The sequence below is a fragment of the Aedes albopictus genome, chromosome 3, assembly GCF_035046485.1.
Source record: "Aedes albopictus strain Foshan chromosome 3, AalbF5, whole genome shotgun sequence".
Lineage (NCBI taxonomy): Eukaryota > Metazoa > Arthropoda > Insecta > Diptera > Culicidae > Aedes > Aedes albopictus.
This window is the reverse complement of record NC_085138.1, coordinates 377847896-377860501: the sequence shown is the minus strand read 5'-3', so window position 1 is coordinate 377860501 and position 12606 is coordinate 377847896. Positions and strand designations below refer to the sequence as shown.

Below are 12606 nucleotides of genomic sequence, written 5' to 3'. Positions count from 1 at the left end.
AGTGAGTTGTCCAAAAAAAGTCTCACGAAACCTACTGCAAGCCTATCCATATACGTGAGAACAAAAGATGTTTACAAAGTTCTTACAGATAGATTAACACGGGAAATCTGAACACAAACCACTACCACACAGGAATTTGGATTGGTCAATTGTTATTGTGAAAAGGACATTGTTCGAAGAATACGTAACCGACACGTGTACCATTTTTGTACGTTTATTCTTCTACGTGACCGGTCCATCTTATTCCACGTTATCTATTTTGATCGGTAGTTGATCACCCCATTTACTGGCCCTTGCGCATCGATAGAGGTTCCTAAAAGATCCAATCATGTCATATCCCAAAAGCATACCAGTTCTGAGTTTATCAGTGTTTTTAATATTACTTACTTGCCATGTTTGGAAGCGGTGAAAATGATTTCCTGCAGTTGTCCGCCTTCGGTGCACATGCGGCATACCGAATGCTTCGAACGGACGAGTGTTGGCCTTACCAAGCGAGGATAGCGGCTTTGGGCGATCGGAGAGCCTTTTTTGAACACCACATAGGAATACAGGAACTTGGACGCCTCGCTAGTTTTCCCCAGCGGCAGCGAATTGTAGGTCACTTCGAAATTGCACGGGGTGCCGTCTTCCAACTGCATACGAGGGCATTGCTGGTGATGGGGACACTGAAAAAAAAAAGGAATTTATTTGAAGTACCCTGGAATGGTATCGTTTGTTGAGTTGCATACTTACCGGTGAGAATATATGATACTCAACTTCACTGGTCTCGAACTTCTTCAACATAAATTCCCTGGCTTCCTCGATCAACGAAAACCCAGCGAAGGAGCCCTGCTCCACCAGTACCAGGTAGCCGTCGCACTTGTTCCACAAGTTCTCCAGCACATCCAAACGATTCTTCTTCGACGGCAACTCGAACAGCGAAAACGCACTCAGCACGATGTCGTACTTGTTGTGCGAGGCTGGCAAAAACTGTCGGTAGAACACGTTTTTCAAGCTCATAGCCTTGTTGATTTCTCCACCTCGCAGAATCAGCTCGGCCAGGTCGTTCATATCGGCCGAAGCATCAATGGACACGTACTCGAAAATGTGCTCCTTCCACAGGGTGGACACGGCCCACGTTCCGGTCCCGACGCCGGATCCAAAGTCGATGAAACTTCGCGGTTTGAACTGCTCGTCGCGCCGTTTGATCTCGTCAAATACCCGCACCAACGTCGCATACTCGGCCGCCGACCGACCCAGAAGGTACTGCAAGCTTTTGAACTCGTCGTAGCTGATTGGCTTCCAGGCGTAGATCTGCTGTTTGGCGCGTTTCCTGGCCTGCGCCTCGATTACCTTGTTGATGTAGGTTACCTGTTCTTCGGCTGTAAGAGTAATTTTTGTCATGAGTTCTTATGCCTAGGAGATGAACGATTTTTGCTACTTACTCATCTCCGTAACGTTCAGTTTGGTTTTGAATTCATCGCCCACGGCGTGCCGCAAGTTGTTAACCTTCCGTCTAAGCTCATCATGTTCCAGTGGGACTTTTCGGGATCGCAGAAAGTTATCCAACTTCATACCTTCGGCGAACAGTGCCTTTACGGGATGGTCTTTGCAACTTCGTTCAATAGCACCCACGATGGAGTCCGGAACGCTGGTGCATCCCGTCGTTTGCCGGCCTGCGTGTTGCCTGGGTTTGAAACTTCCGGCATCCAGAGCTTGGTTAGTGGTTTCATCTAGGGTGACTGTCACTGCCGGCAGCTTACTCCGGGAAGTGGTCGCAAAATAGCGCTAGAGAATAACGACAAGTTAACATACGTATTTTATGAGTAACACATCGGAGAAAAAGACACAATTACCTGAACGTAAATATACAGCGGTCTATTCTTGACTAATGTGACTAAACTTGCCATTTTTGCACTAATTATCCTTAAAAATTTTAATAATTTTAATACATAATCGCACAAAAATGATTACTGTAAATCGTGGTGCGTGATACGCTTCACATTAACGTTCACAAACAAACCCCCTGCCATGCTGGGTTTGTTTTTTTGGGCTTCTTGCTGTCCCTCATTTTAGGGTTGTGAAAAAATGACGTCCCCACCCAAAAGGATTGAAAATGTTGAAAACTTGAAAACGTTGAAAACGAATAAATTCGCGCAACTTTTCAAGATGTCCTACACTTGAGGCAAGACACTTGATGCACCAAGCGAAAAGAAGAAGTAGTTTTGACATCCGAGCGGTACACCGCTTGGATGTCAAAACTTCTCTTTCTTTTCGCTTGGTGCATCAATTAATGTGCATTTGGGAGCAACTCTGAGAACTTCTGAGCTACTCTTTTATGGATGATCCTAGGGGCAGGACAGATCTAACGAGAGCAAATCTGTGTTCGAGGTGTTGTTCAGAATTCCTCACAGTTCCTCAGAATTTCTCCCATTTATGCCAAAGTGTGATCTGGCACCAATGTCAAACCGCAAAGTGTTACGTGTGCTGAATGAAAATTGCAGTTTTAGGGATGTCTTTCGACAAATTTCGTCGATCACCGATGAAAAGAGTGACATAGAATCCCTCAGAGTTGCTCTCGTTTGCACAGTGTCTTGCCCCTAGGGATGATCGACAAAATTTGTTGAAAGACATCCCCAAAACTGCAATTTTCATTCAGAACACGAAACACTTTGGAGTTTGCGGAGTTTGACATTGGTGCCAGACTGGGGGCAAGACACTGTGCAAACGAGAGCAACTCTGAGAAATTCTGAGTAACTCTTTTTTATCGATGATCGACGAATTGGTTGAAAGACATCCCTCAAACTGCAGTTTTCATTCAGCACACGCAACACTTTGCAGTTTGACATTGGTACCAGATCACACTTTGGCATAAACGGGAGAAATTCTGAGAAACTGTGAGGAATTCTGAACAACACCTCGAACACAGATTGCTCTCGTTATTCTGTCTTGCCCCTAGACCCTTTCGATATGTTGGCATAGAAATGTTCTTAGTGCGTATGCATTAAAGGACCCCTTGGCAGACAAGAATGAAGGATCACAACAAAAAACGGCGATTGTTTGACGTTTCTCCAAGCTAACCGACGGCCACCGCGGGTTAACCTCGTCTCGGTTACTAGCGCTCGCATGCATCGATGATCGTTTACTCATTTTCACTGATTCACATTGCGTCGCAATGCAGGACAGGTAACAGCTAGCCAGTATCTATATCGGTGGAATTATAAATATATTTCACGTAAGTCTAATAGCAGCAGTTCTTAAATTAGGTGCATTGCACTCGTCGTCGTCACTAACACCGCGCTCCGCTGGTCTTCCATAGTTCCGACAGTAAGTACATAGCTGCATGCAAGAATGGCAGTCTATCACGACGAAGTCGAAATCGAGGACTTCGAGTACGACGAGGAGGAAGAGATGTACTACTACCCGTGCCCGTGCGGGGATCGGTTCCAGATCAGCAAGGAGGAACTGATCGCCGGCGAGGAAGTGGCTACCTGTCCGAGCTGTTCGCTCATCGTCAAGGTCATCTACGATCCGGAAGCGTTCCAAGCCGAACAGGACGAGGTGGAAACGGTTCCGGCCGAACGGGATAAGGAAAAGGCGGTGCGCGACTGATCAATTTCTGTTATAGGCACTGTTCGAATTAGAAGGTAGGTAACGTAAGGCGGCGGACACTGGATGTGGTTCGACTTTAAACAAGTATGACAAATGTGAGAGTAGTCTTAAATTCAAAGAAATTCGTACTCATGTCATTACCAAGATAAATAAATCGATAAATCATCTAGTTGATCGTTTAATTACATATACCATAAGTTTGTAAATACAAAAGTTTGACCCAGAGAAAACGCTGTTTAATTAATAGAGAAGAGAACGTTAGTATGAGATTAGCACTCCAGTATTTTTTAATGAATGTTCATGATAATCTATATATATATATATATATATATATATATATATATATATATATATATATATATATATATATATATATATATATATATATATATATATATATATATATATATATATATATATATATATATATATATATATATATATATATATATATATATATATATATATATATATATATATATATATATATATATATATATATATATATATATATATATATATATATATATATATAAGTTAGGGGCTGTTCATAAACCATCTCAGACCCCCCCCTCCCCCCTCGTAGACTTTTGTCTATACAAAAATTTTGAAATTTGTATGGAGCGTAGACTTTGGCCAGACCCCCCCCCCCCTCCCCCCAAAAAGTCTACGTGGTTTATGAACGGCCCCTTATCGCATCAGTTTGCCCCAACTCCGAAGAAGCCATACTTAGCCAACTAGGAGACATCCAACAACAACAACAACAGTTAGCAACATCGCTAGCAACTTTGAACGAGCCACACAACGGACGATGAGCAAGATCAGCAGTTTCCACGGAATCCACACCTGTCTTCAACCTTACTGAAACCAGCATGTCAGCATCGCGCCACCGGACGACGCGATCCAATTACGCATATGATAAATTAGCCAGGGAACCATTCCTCTTCCTAGCCAGGCCTCTGTAAGCTTAAAATAATAAACGACAGTTAGTCTTTATCCATTAATCGACGAGTGCAGTTCTGTTTTGTTTTTTTAAAAAACCCGATCCTAAAGCCGAACTCAAAGCTTATATATATATATATATATATATATATATATATATATATATATATATATATAAATGCAGTGGCATAAGTGGGACCGCGCATAACTTGAGAGAGGAACGTCAGATTTAGGTCGTCTTAGTTTTGTTCTATAGGGCACTGCATTGTTTTGATTTTGTATGTGATTTTGACGTTTCTTGGCCTTGTTGTTTACAACATTTCTGTAAGAGTGAAAGAGAAGGAGAGAACTTCATACAGTGCCCTATTAGTGTTCATCCAAGGAAGGTTTATGAGCCAAAAAACATGGATAACTTGATATTTGGTTTTTCACACATTTTGAACAGGGACGCGACGTGAACTTAGAACGTCAAAAAACGTAGTAGGCAAAACAAAGTTTGCTGGGTACAGCTAGTAATCTTATGAAACACTAGCTGTCCCGGCAAACTTTGTCTTGCCAATCTGTGGTGGTTTGACAACTGTTTGGTTCATTCCAGCACGGCACTCTATATCGGTTTTATTGCGATCGTGTCGATTTTCTTCCCAATTCATAAAAAAAATCAAGTTTTTATCAATTTTCTTACTTTTTAGATGATTTTCACAACTTTTACTACTTATAAACACAGACGCCATGAATACGAATCGAACCATGCAAGAGTCATGCTGATCGGTTCACCCGTTCGTGAGTTTTGTTGCCTCAAAGAAACTCCGAACTCATTTTTATATATATAGATTTTTAATTTTATGCTTTATGATGTTGTTGCTTCAGTAAATGTGTTTCTTCGGGTATTTACGTTCGGTGAAGTACTACATTTGAAGTAAAGACCTGAATGTTTGTATGGTGAGATGATAAATTCCTCGTTTCTGAAATAGAGTGGTGCAAGAAGTGTGGGTATTAAGATTCCTTGCTTAATTTGATGCTGTTTAGGTAAGGCGACCTGTACCTATACTGTGATGCATAATTGATCAGACAAACGCCGATATTCATACAAAATGGCCAAGTTTGGGATGCTGTAACTATGGTTTGCGAGTTCAATTTTTGACACGGAACTACCCATACATATGCTGAATTTTACGTATACAAAGTACAAAAAGTTTTTGTTCACAGGTTTGGGCGTGGCAAGGCGTTGAAAATGTGCATAAGTGATCGGACAGCGGCACGCGTGTAAATCAAAGGAGTGCCCCATTGCGGGGAGAATAGAAAAAAGCAACGTTTTTCAAATAAGTTAACGAAATAAAAATTGGTTTTGAATCCTAATTACAGCAATTAAGCGAGAAATCAGTTTCGATTTTCTAACACATGCTTGCAAAATTTTCTCAACGTGTGTGAGTTTTCAGTTGAAGATTAAGAAATACTCGAATTTTCACAACTATCTGATATCGAGTTTTTTTTTATTTTTTTTTTTATGGGTTTTCAGTTGGAGCTGCGTGACAGCTTGTTTGTCAAGGCTGAACCCGTTATTCAAATTTCATCTCTACAAAGACCAATGTTTAGACGGAATAGGCTATGTTACCCAATTAAATACTAGTTTTTACATTGTGCCTTAGTAGTTTTAATCAAAATTTTGCATTTCCCTCCCATAGATGTATTAGTCATGTCCACCCTCAGTCAAGTGAAGTCTATGAAGCTATCACAATAAATCTTAACCCGCGGAACCTATTACTTCTTGGAAAAAACATAACACAAAATGCTGAATATGTTGACAACTGTGCCTATGCTGAGGAATTCCACGGAGTCATGTCAGTCGATCCTGAGCGACCATTTCAAAAATATCTGAAACTTTGCACAGTTTTTCAATTTCATATAAATCGCCATTTTTTGATATTAAACCTTCATATTCACTCACGACTAACTTTTCAAAAGGGTGTATGCGAAAATAGTTCTAAAATATTCTAAAAGCTATACAGCAAAAACGGATTGTTCGATTGTTATAAATTTTTCAGCAAAGTTAGATAACTAAATGATGATTCCTTAGAAAATATACACTGTAAAAAATTTCTTTTTCTACTTTGAAAAAATATGATATTTGTCACAAAAACTCAAATATCTCAAAACCCTATCTTTTTACCAACTTCAATTTTTTAAGGGAAATGGCCCATTATATCAGCTATCTACCATAAAATTTTGGTGATGGTAAACTGATAAACAAAAAAGTTATGACATTTCAAACATTTCACAATTTTTACATTTAGTAACAAAAAAAAATTTTTTTCTGTGTAAATTATTTCGAGAATTATATTTTGATGCTGATTTTATTGTAAAGGCTACCGCCTGAATTAAACACGTTGTTTTCATGATACTTTAGTTTGATTATTCGTAATTACTATAGTATCTATTTGAAACTTAGACGCGATCCAGTGTTGTGATCAAAAATATTGAGATTGTCATACTTTTTATTGTACGTGACTGGTGAAAAAATCCCTTGATAGTGTTGAAAAGCTGTTGATTATAAGAAAAATGGAATTGAATTTATTTTTAAGACAAAAGCTGTATAATAAAAGTTTTTTATACGCGTATACGTCTAGTTTATCCGCAAAAAAAATCCCTCTTACACACTTATTTCTGAATTGCCTGTTCGGTACTTTTTTGACGAGATTATAACAGCAGTACGATCTCGGTAGTTTCGGTAATCGATTTTACTGAGGCTCAGTAAAACAACTGTCAAAATCGTATGGAAAAGGTAAACAATGCATTTTTGCTGAACGAGTTCGGTGCTCAGCAGTTTTAATCTCGTCAAAAAATTACCGAACTCGGTAATCAAAATTAAGTGTGTAGAGAACAGACTTTATGATCGGAAGAATGCGAGTAACTTCAACAACAACAAATGCATAAGAGGTACATACCACAGACAAACAGACGAAACGCCTAGAACAATTTTAGTGAAAATTCATCGCCCAGTTCACACTATCACCACCTGGTGGAAATGTTTCACGAAACACTGCGTTGTGCAATATCGTCATCAGAAGGCGCTAGTGTGAAACGTCAAACGCAAAGAAAAACGATGGGCGCTCTTCTTGTTATGAAAGCCACAACCAAGATTCAAAATGATCGTTGAAGGCGTGGTCAATGAAAATTTCGCCAGTGTTACGTTTGTTTGTCTGTATACATACCTGACAATGCTCACGAAAAAAACAAAAAAATACTACCGCTATGAATATTAAAAATTGTATAGTATTTTTTTTTCTTCAGCCACCAAGTAAGTTAAAATTAATAAGTGATTTTGTTTATTATAATCTAACGAACAAGATGAACAGTCGCTTTCTCAAAGGTCTTCAACTCAACGCTCTCTTGTAGACCGTTTGATGAAAAAAAATGTTCAAAAGAGTTACGAAATCTCACCAAAAGCACCATAGATAAACTGAAAGAGACTGGTTATGCCCAAATGTCCACATTGTGTACAAAATTACGCATTTGCACGTCCTGCCGTCTAAAATTTGACAAACGAGCCATCTGTATATCATCGGTAAAGCAGGGCGCAGGAAGTTCGAAAACGACAACAACTGAGAAATTGCCATCAGCGACATCTGTTTAAACAATTTAATTACGCCCCTTTTCAAAAATGCCCTGTAATATTCTTCAACATCTATACCCATTTCAATATTTTTAACGTTGCAAAACACGCTTTCAACATTCATCTTGAAGAAGAGGGAAAACACTTGTCCTCAAATGTAACAGCAAATTAATGAATAAACGACTAATGCGCGGAGGGCGTGATAAAATCGGAACATTACGGTACATAGTATATTATATGTATATATAATATATAATAAAAACAACTTGTTTTACTCACGCAAGGCCATTAACAATAAAATCAGCATCAAACTTCAATTTCCGGCCGAAATAATTTACACTAAAAAAAATTATTACTAAATGTGAAAATTGTGAAATGTTTGAATTGTCATAATTTTTTTGTTTATTTTCATGGTAGATTGCTAATACAATGCACCGTTTTCTCTAAAAAATTACGTTGGTAAAAAAATAGGGTTTTGAGATATTTGAGTTTTTGTGACAAAAATGATATTTTTTAATGTTAAAAAAGATTTTTTTCACAGTGTACATTTTCTTAGGAATCGCCATTTAGTTATCTAACTTTGCTGAACAATAAAATCAGCATCAAATCGCGATTCCCGGCCGAAATAATTTACACAGAAAAATTTTTTTTACTAAATGTAAAAATTGTGAAATTTTTGAAATGTTATAACTTTTTTGTTTATTAGTTTACCATCACCAAATTTTTATGGTAGATTGCTAATACAATGGACCGTTTTCCCTAAAAAATTCAAGTTGGTAAAAAGATAGGGTTTTGAGATATTTGAGTTTTTGTGACAAAAATGATGTTTTTCAATGATAAAATAGATTTTTTTTCACAGTGTATATTTTCTAAATCACCATTTAGCTATCTAACTTTGCTGAAAAATTCATAACAATCGAACAATCCGTTTTTGCTGTGCATATTTTTGAATATTTTTGAACCATTTTCACATACACCCTTTTGAAAAGTTAGTCGTGGCTCTAAATAAAAATTTGATATCGAAAAATGGCGATTTAGATGGAACTGAAAAACTGTGCAAAGTTTCAGTTCAATAGAAAATCATGAATTAAAAATTTTCCTTAATTTTGATGCTGTTGCTTGGAATCGCTCTGCTATCTCCAAGAAATATTACGGTCAAATACCAATTGAAGACAACAACCGTTACTGCGATAACACCTATGTTGGTAGCCACCTACAGCTTTGGCGCCATCCCCAATGATAGACACTTGTTTTGAACATGTCATGGGCTTCCAATGATACGAGATACGAAAACAGCTTAACTTTTAAAACATAGTCAATCCGTTCATTTGTCCTATTGGTCCTACCTAGATAAACCAAGTCATTTTCTCCCCCGTACCCTAGAAATGCCAGCCTAGTTATACACAAGTTACGTCCTTCAGCTTAGAAACAATCAGTTTTTGTCCAAAATGTCACGTCAAACGCATTGACGTCAATAAAGTGTTAAAATGTTAAAATATGGTCCACTGCATGAACTTGGGCCGGGCCGCCCACTCCCAAGGATAATTTGGCGTTTGAGCGGTGTCGTGACCGCACAAAAGTCAAACCATGTTCACACAGTAGGTAGGCCAGTATAAATTCGTGCACTAATCCATTGTTCGCACGTTAGCTTCGAATCTATCAGCACTATTAAGTTCTGCAACTTTCCTACTATTCGGTTGATTTCACTAGATTTAGAGAATATTACTGGATATCATTGTTATATTTAAAAGAAGCAAATCTGTTTTAATAAAATTACTAATATAAATATATTTAATTATTGTATATTACTCAAATTATAGTAAATTTAGTAGTTAATCAAAATCAACCAAAAAATGTGGGAAAGAAAGCTCAAACAGCATTTTCAAGTCTACTGGCAATAAAAAGGTTTCAAAACCTGTCACAAAACCTATAATATTTCTACTAGGATTTGCAACGATCATCAAAACCTTTTCAAATCCAACAGACTTGGAACTATTGCTTGGGTATAGAATCTATTGAGCCCCGGCGGTCCCTCCGTGTTTATCGAGCATGTCTGATGAATATGCCAAAACATATGATCAGCCATACTCCATCTGCAGCAGCCGATTCGTGATGAACCGTTGGAGGCGCATTAAAGCGTTAAAAAGGTGATATGATTCACTAAAGAATACTACATTACAATAACTTCACTTTAATACCGTCAAACCCTGCGAACTTGGCCAGGGAAACAATTGGTGTTCAATGGGAATCGAACTTAGGTCCTTTGATTGAGAACTGCGCGTAATCTCTATTGGCTATATTGCCAAGTTTCACTATCTGATATCGAGTTATTTTAAAATTTGCTTCAACGCTGGCTCAAGACACATACCTTTCATTGAGATAAAAAAAACACATCATTTTCACAATATTTCACTGCAAAACTGCTTTTTTATAAATTGTGCATTATCTTTCCAAAACTCCACTCGCATCAGAAACATCGCAGCAAAAATCAATGTATGGAAAACTTTCTTATTTTTGTTTTACCTGAAACTTTGTAGAAGAATATATTAGCGTAGAATCAACAGTTAACTCAACAGAAGGCAACAAACGCAACTCTCTACGGCGTGAATGTAATTTACATTCACCACGTGGAGAGTTGCCTTCACAGCTCGCTCACGACTTTGGTATGCGTGTGCGACTCCAATGTTATTCGGCAAACTTTCAGATAAAACGACAAGGTTAAATTCATCCATACATTGTTTTTTTGATAGCATGCTTCTGAACTGAGATAGTAGCAAGTGAATGTAACTCTTTGCAAATGAATGGTCCCATCTCTGGCGGCGCATTCACCAATACATATAATTTGTGAGTTGAGCCTTAAAGAGGGAGGTGGGATCCAAAGTTGAGACCCTTGCAACTGACTATTATGCACGGTGCTTGAAATACTTGCTTAAGTATGCTGGAAGGTGTTTCTTTTCGCCCCGTTTTACGGTATCAACTAAACCCTCCAGTAAAGTAGTTATTGGAATCTCTGAATTTTTTTTAGTTCAAGCTGACTGAGGGTTGAAAGAGTGGGTCGATCAAGTGGAGGACGATTTGCGAACCCTTCGCAGTGTGCGGAACTGGAGACACACAGCCATGGACCGAGTAGACTGGAGACGACTCCTACGTACAGCAGAGGACACTTAGGCCTTAGTCTGATCGATAAGGTAAGGTAAATGGGTTGTTGCTGATAACTTTGTACCTAGCAGTCGATAGTCAACCATCACAGACGACGGACGCATTTCTTTATCTCTCGCTATTGTTCGTACCGGTGGAATAATGTGCAGTGCGCGTAAAAACACCCTGGTGATCGATTTTAGTGTTCTCCCAACACGACCAGATGTTGCAAAGGTGCAACATTTTATGGAGAATGAGCTGAAGCTTAATTATGCAGATGTAATTAGCATTCAGTTGCATCATCTCCGCAACTGCGTTCTTATTGAAATGAAGTCGCATGAGATCGCTTCGCGCTACCAATCGCAACACAATTGGAAGCGTAAAATGCTTTGTGACGGCACAGAATTTCGAGTTCCCGTCTACGTGGACTGTGCTGCAGTGACGGTTAGGGTGCACAACCTTCCCCCGTCGATGAGCCACTCCACCATTCGGGACTACATGATGAAGTTTGGAGAGGTGATAACCATCCGGAATGAGACCTGGAGACATTACTTCCCCGGAATACCGAACGGCGTGCGGGTTCTTCGAATGAATTTGCTCCGCGAAATTCCTTCCTACATCACAATCGACCAAGAAGAAACTATGGTTTCTTACGAAAATCAACCCAAATCGTGCCGCCACTGCAACCAACCGGCTCATCCAGGCAAAAGATGTCTAGAATCGAGCACCCCAGCCCGCAATAAATCTGCATCACCGTTAACACCATCAAATTCTACCACCGGGATTTTCAATTCAGAGGACTTTCCTCCCATCAGTAACGCACAACAAGCATCATCATCGCCTATGCCAACTGAAGCAAAACAACAAAACGAAGACGAGTGGACCGATATTGACGACAATGACAACAATACATCGAGCTCATCGGATTACAACGAGGCTACAAATAAGCGACGACGATCAAAGCGAAATAAAGAAGATGGTGAATCGAAAAAAATGTGCTCGGACCAGTGTTTTCCAAACACCGGTCAACCGGAAAGCATCGTTTGTAAAAATAGGAAAGTTTTTAATTACAACAAAAATTGTAAAACATGAATCGCGGCTCTGTAAAGCTGTACACGGCGTATGAGCCTTCAAATAAATGAAATAGATAAAAAAAAAACTTTGTACCTAGTTATTTATGTAACGAGTTGCAAAAAGTTGATTTTTTCAGCATGAGTCGTAAATTGATCCAACGAGGCTTGCCGAGTTAGATAAATACGAAGAGTGCTGAAAAAATCGAGTTTTGCAACGAGTTCCATACAAAATTTTATGCAATTTTATGAACT

The 12606-nt window shown here is 38.8% G+C and overlaps 2 protein-coding genes across 2 annotated transcripts; one reads left to right on the top strand and one right to left on the bottom strand.

Moving 5' to 3' along the window:
- Nucleotides 1-198: 198 nt before the first annotated feature.
- On the bottom strand, nt 199-1996 carry LOC109399134 (methyltransferase-like protein 17, mitochondrial). The gene is made up of 5 exons (XM_019671572.3): nt 1836-1996; nt 1425-1767; nt 733-1361; nt 388-665; nt 199-313 (listed from the first exon to the last, which is right to left on the bottom strand). Exons 1-5 carry the CDS (start codon nt 1887-1889, stop codon nt 241-243), a joined length of 1377 nt encoding a protein of 458 aa, XP_019527117.3. The 5' UTR covers nt 1890-1996; the 3' UTR covers nt 199-240.
- A 1058-nt stretch (nt 1997-3054) lies between these two features.
- LOC109399072 (diphthamide biosynthesis protein 3) lies at nt 3055-3821 on the top strand. The gene is made up of 2 exons (XM_019671497.3): nt 3055-3214; nt 3299-3821. Exon 2 carries the CDS (start codon nt 3331-3333, stop codon nt 3589-3591), a length of 261 nt encoding a protein of 86 aa, XP_019527042.1. The 5' UTR covers nt 3055-3214; nt 3299-3330; the 3' UTR covers nt 3592-3821.
- The last annotated feature ends 8785 nt before the right edge of the window (nt 3822-12606 follow it).

Coding starts and splice junctions, on each gene's coding strand:
- LOC109399134 (XM_019671572.3), bottom strand. CDS start 1,889: ATGGCAAGTTTAGTCACATTAGTCAAGAATAGACCGCTGTATATTTAC. Junction 1,768..1,835: donor CGCTGTATATTTACGTTCAG/GTAATTGTGTCT, acceptor GTTATTCTCTAG/CGCTATTTTGCGACCACTTC. Junction 666..732: donor AGTATCATATATTCTCACCG/GTAAGTATGCAA, acceptor TTTTTTTTTCAG/TGTCCCCATCACCAGCAATG.
- LOC109399072 (XM_019671497.3), top strand. CDS start 3,331: ATGGCAGTCTATCACGACGAAGTCGAAATCGAGGACTTCGAGTACGAC.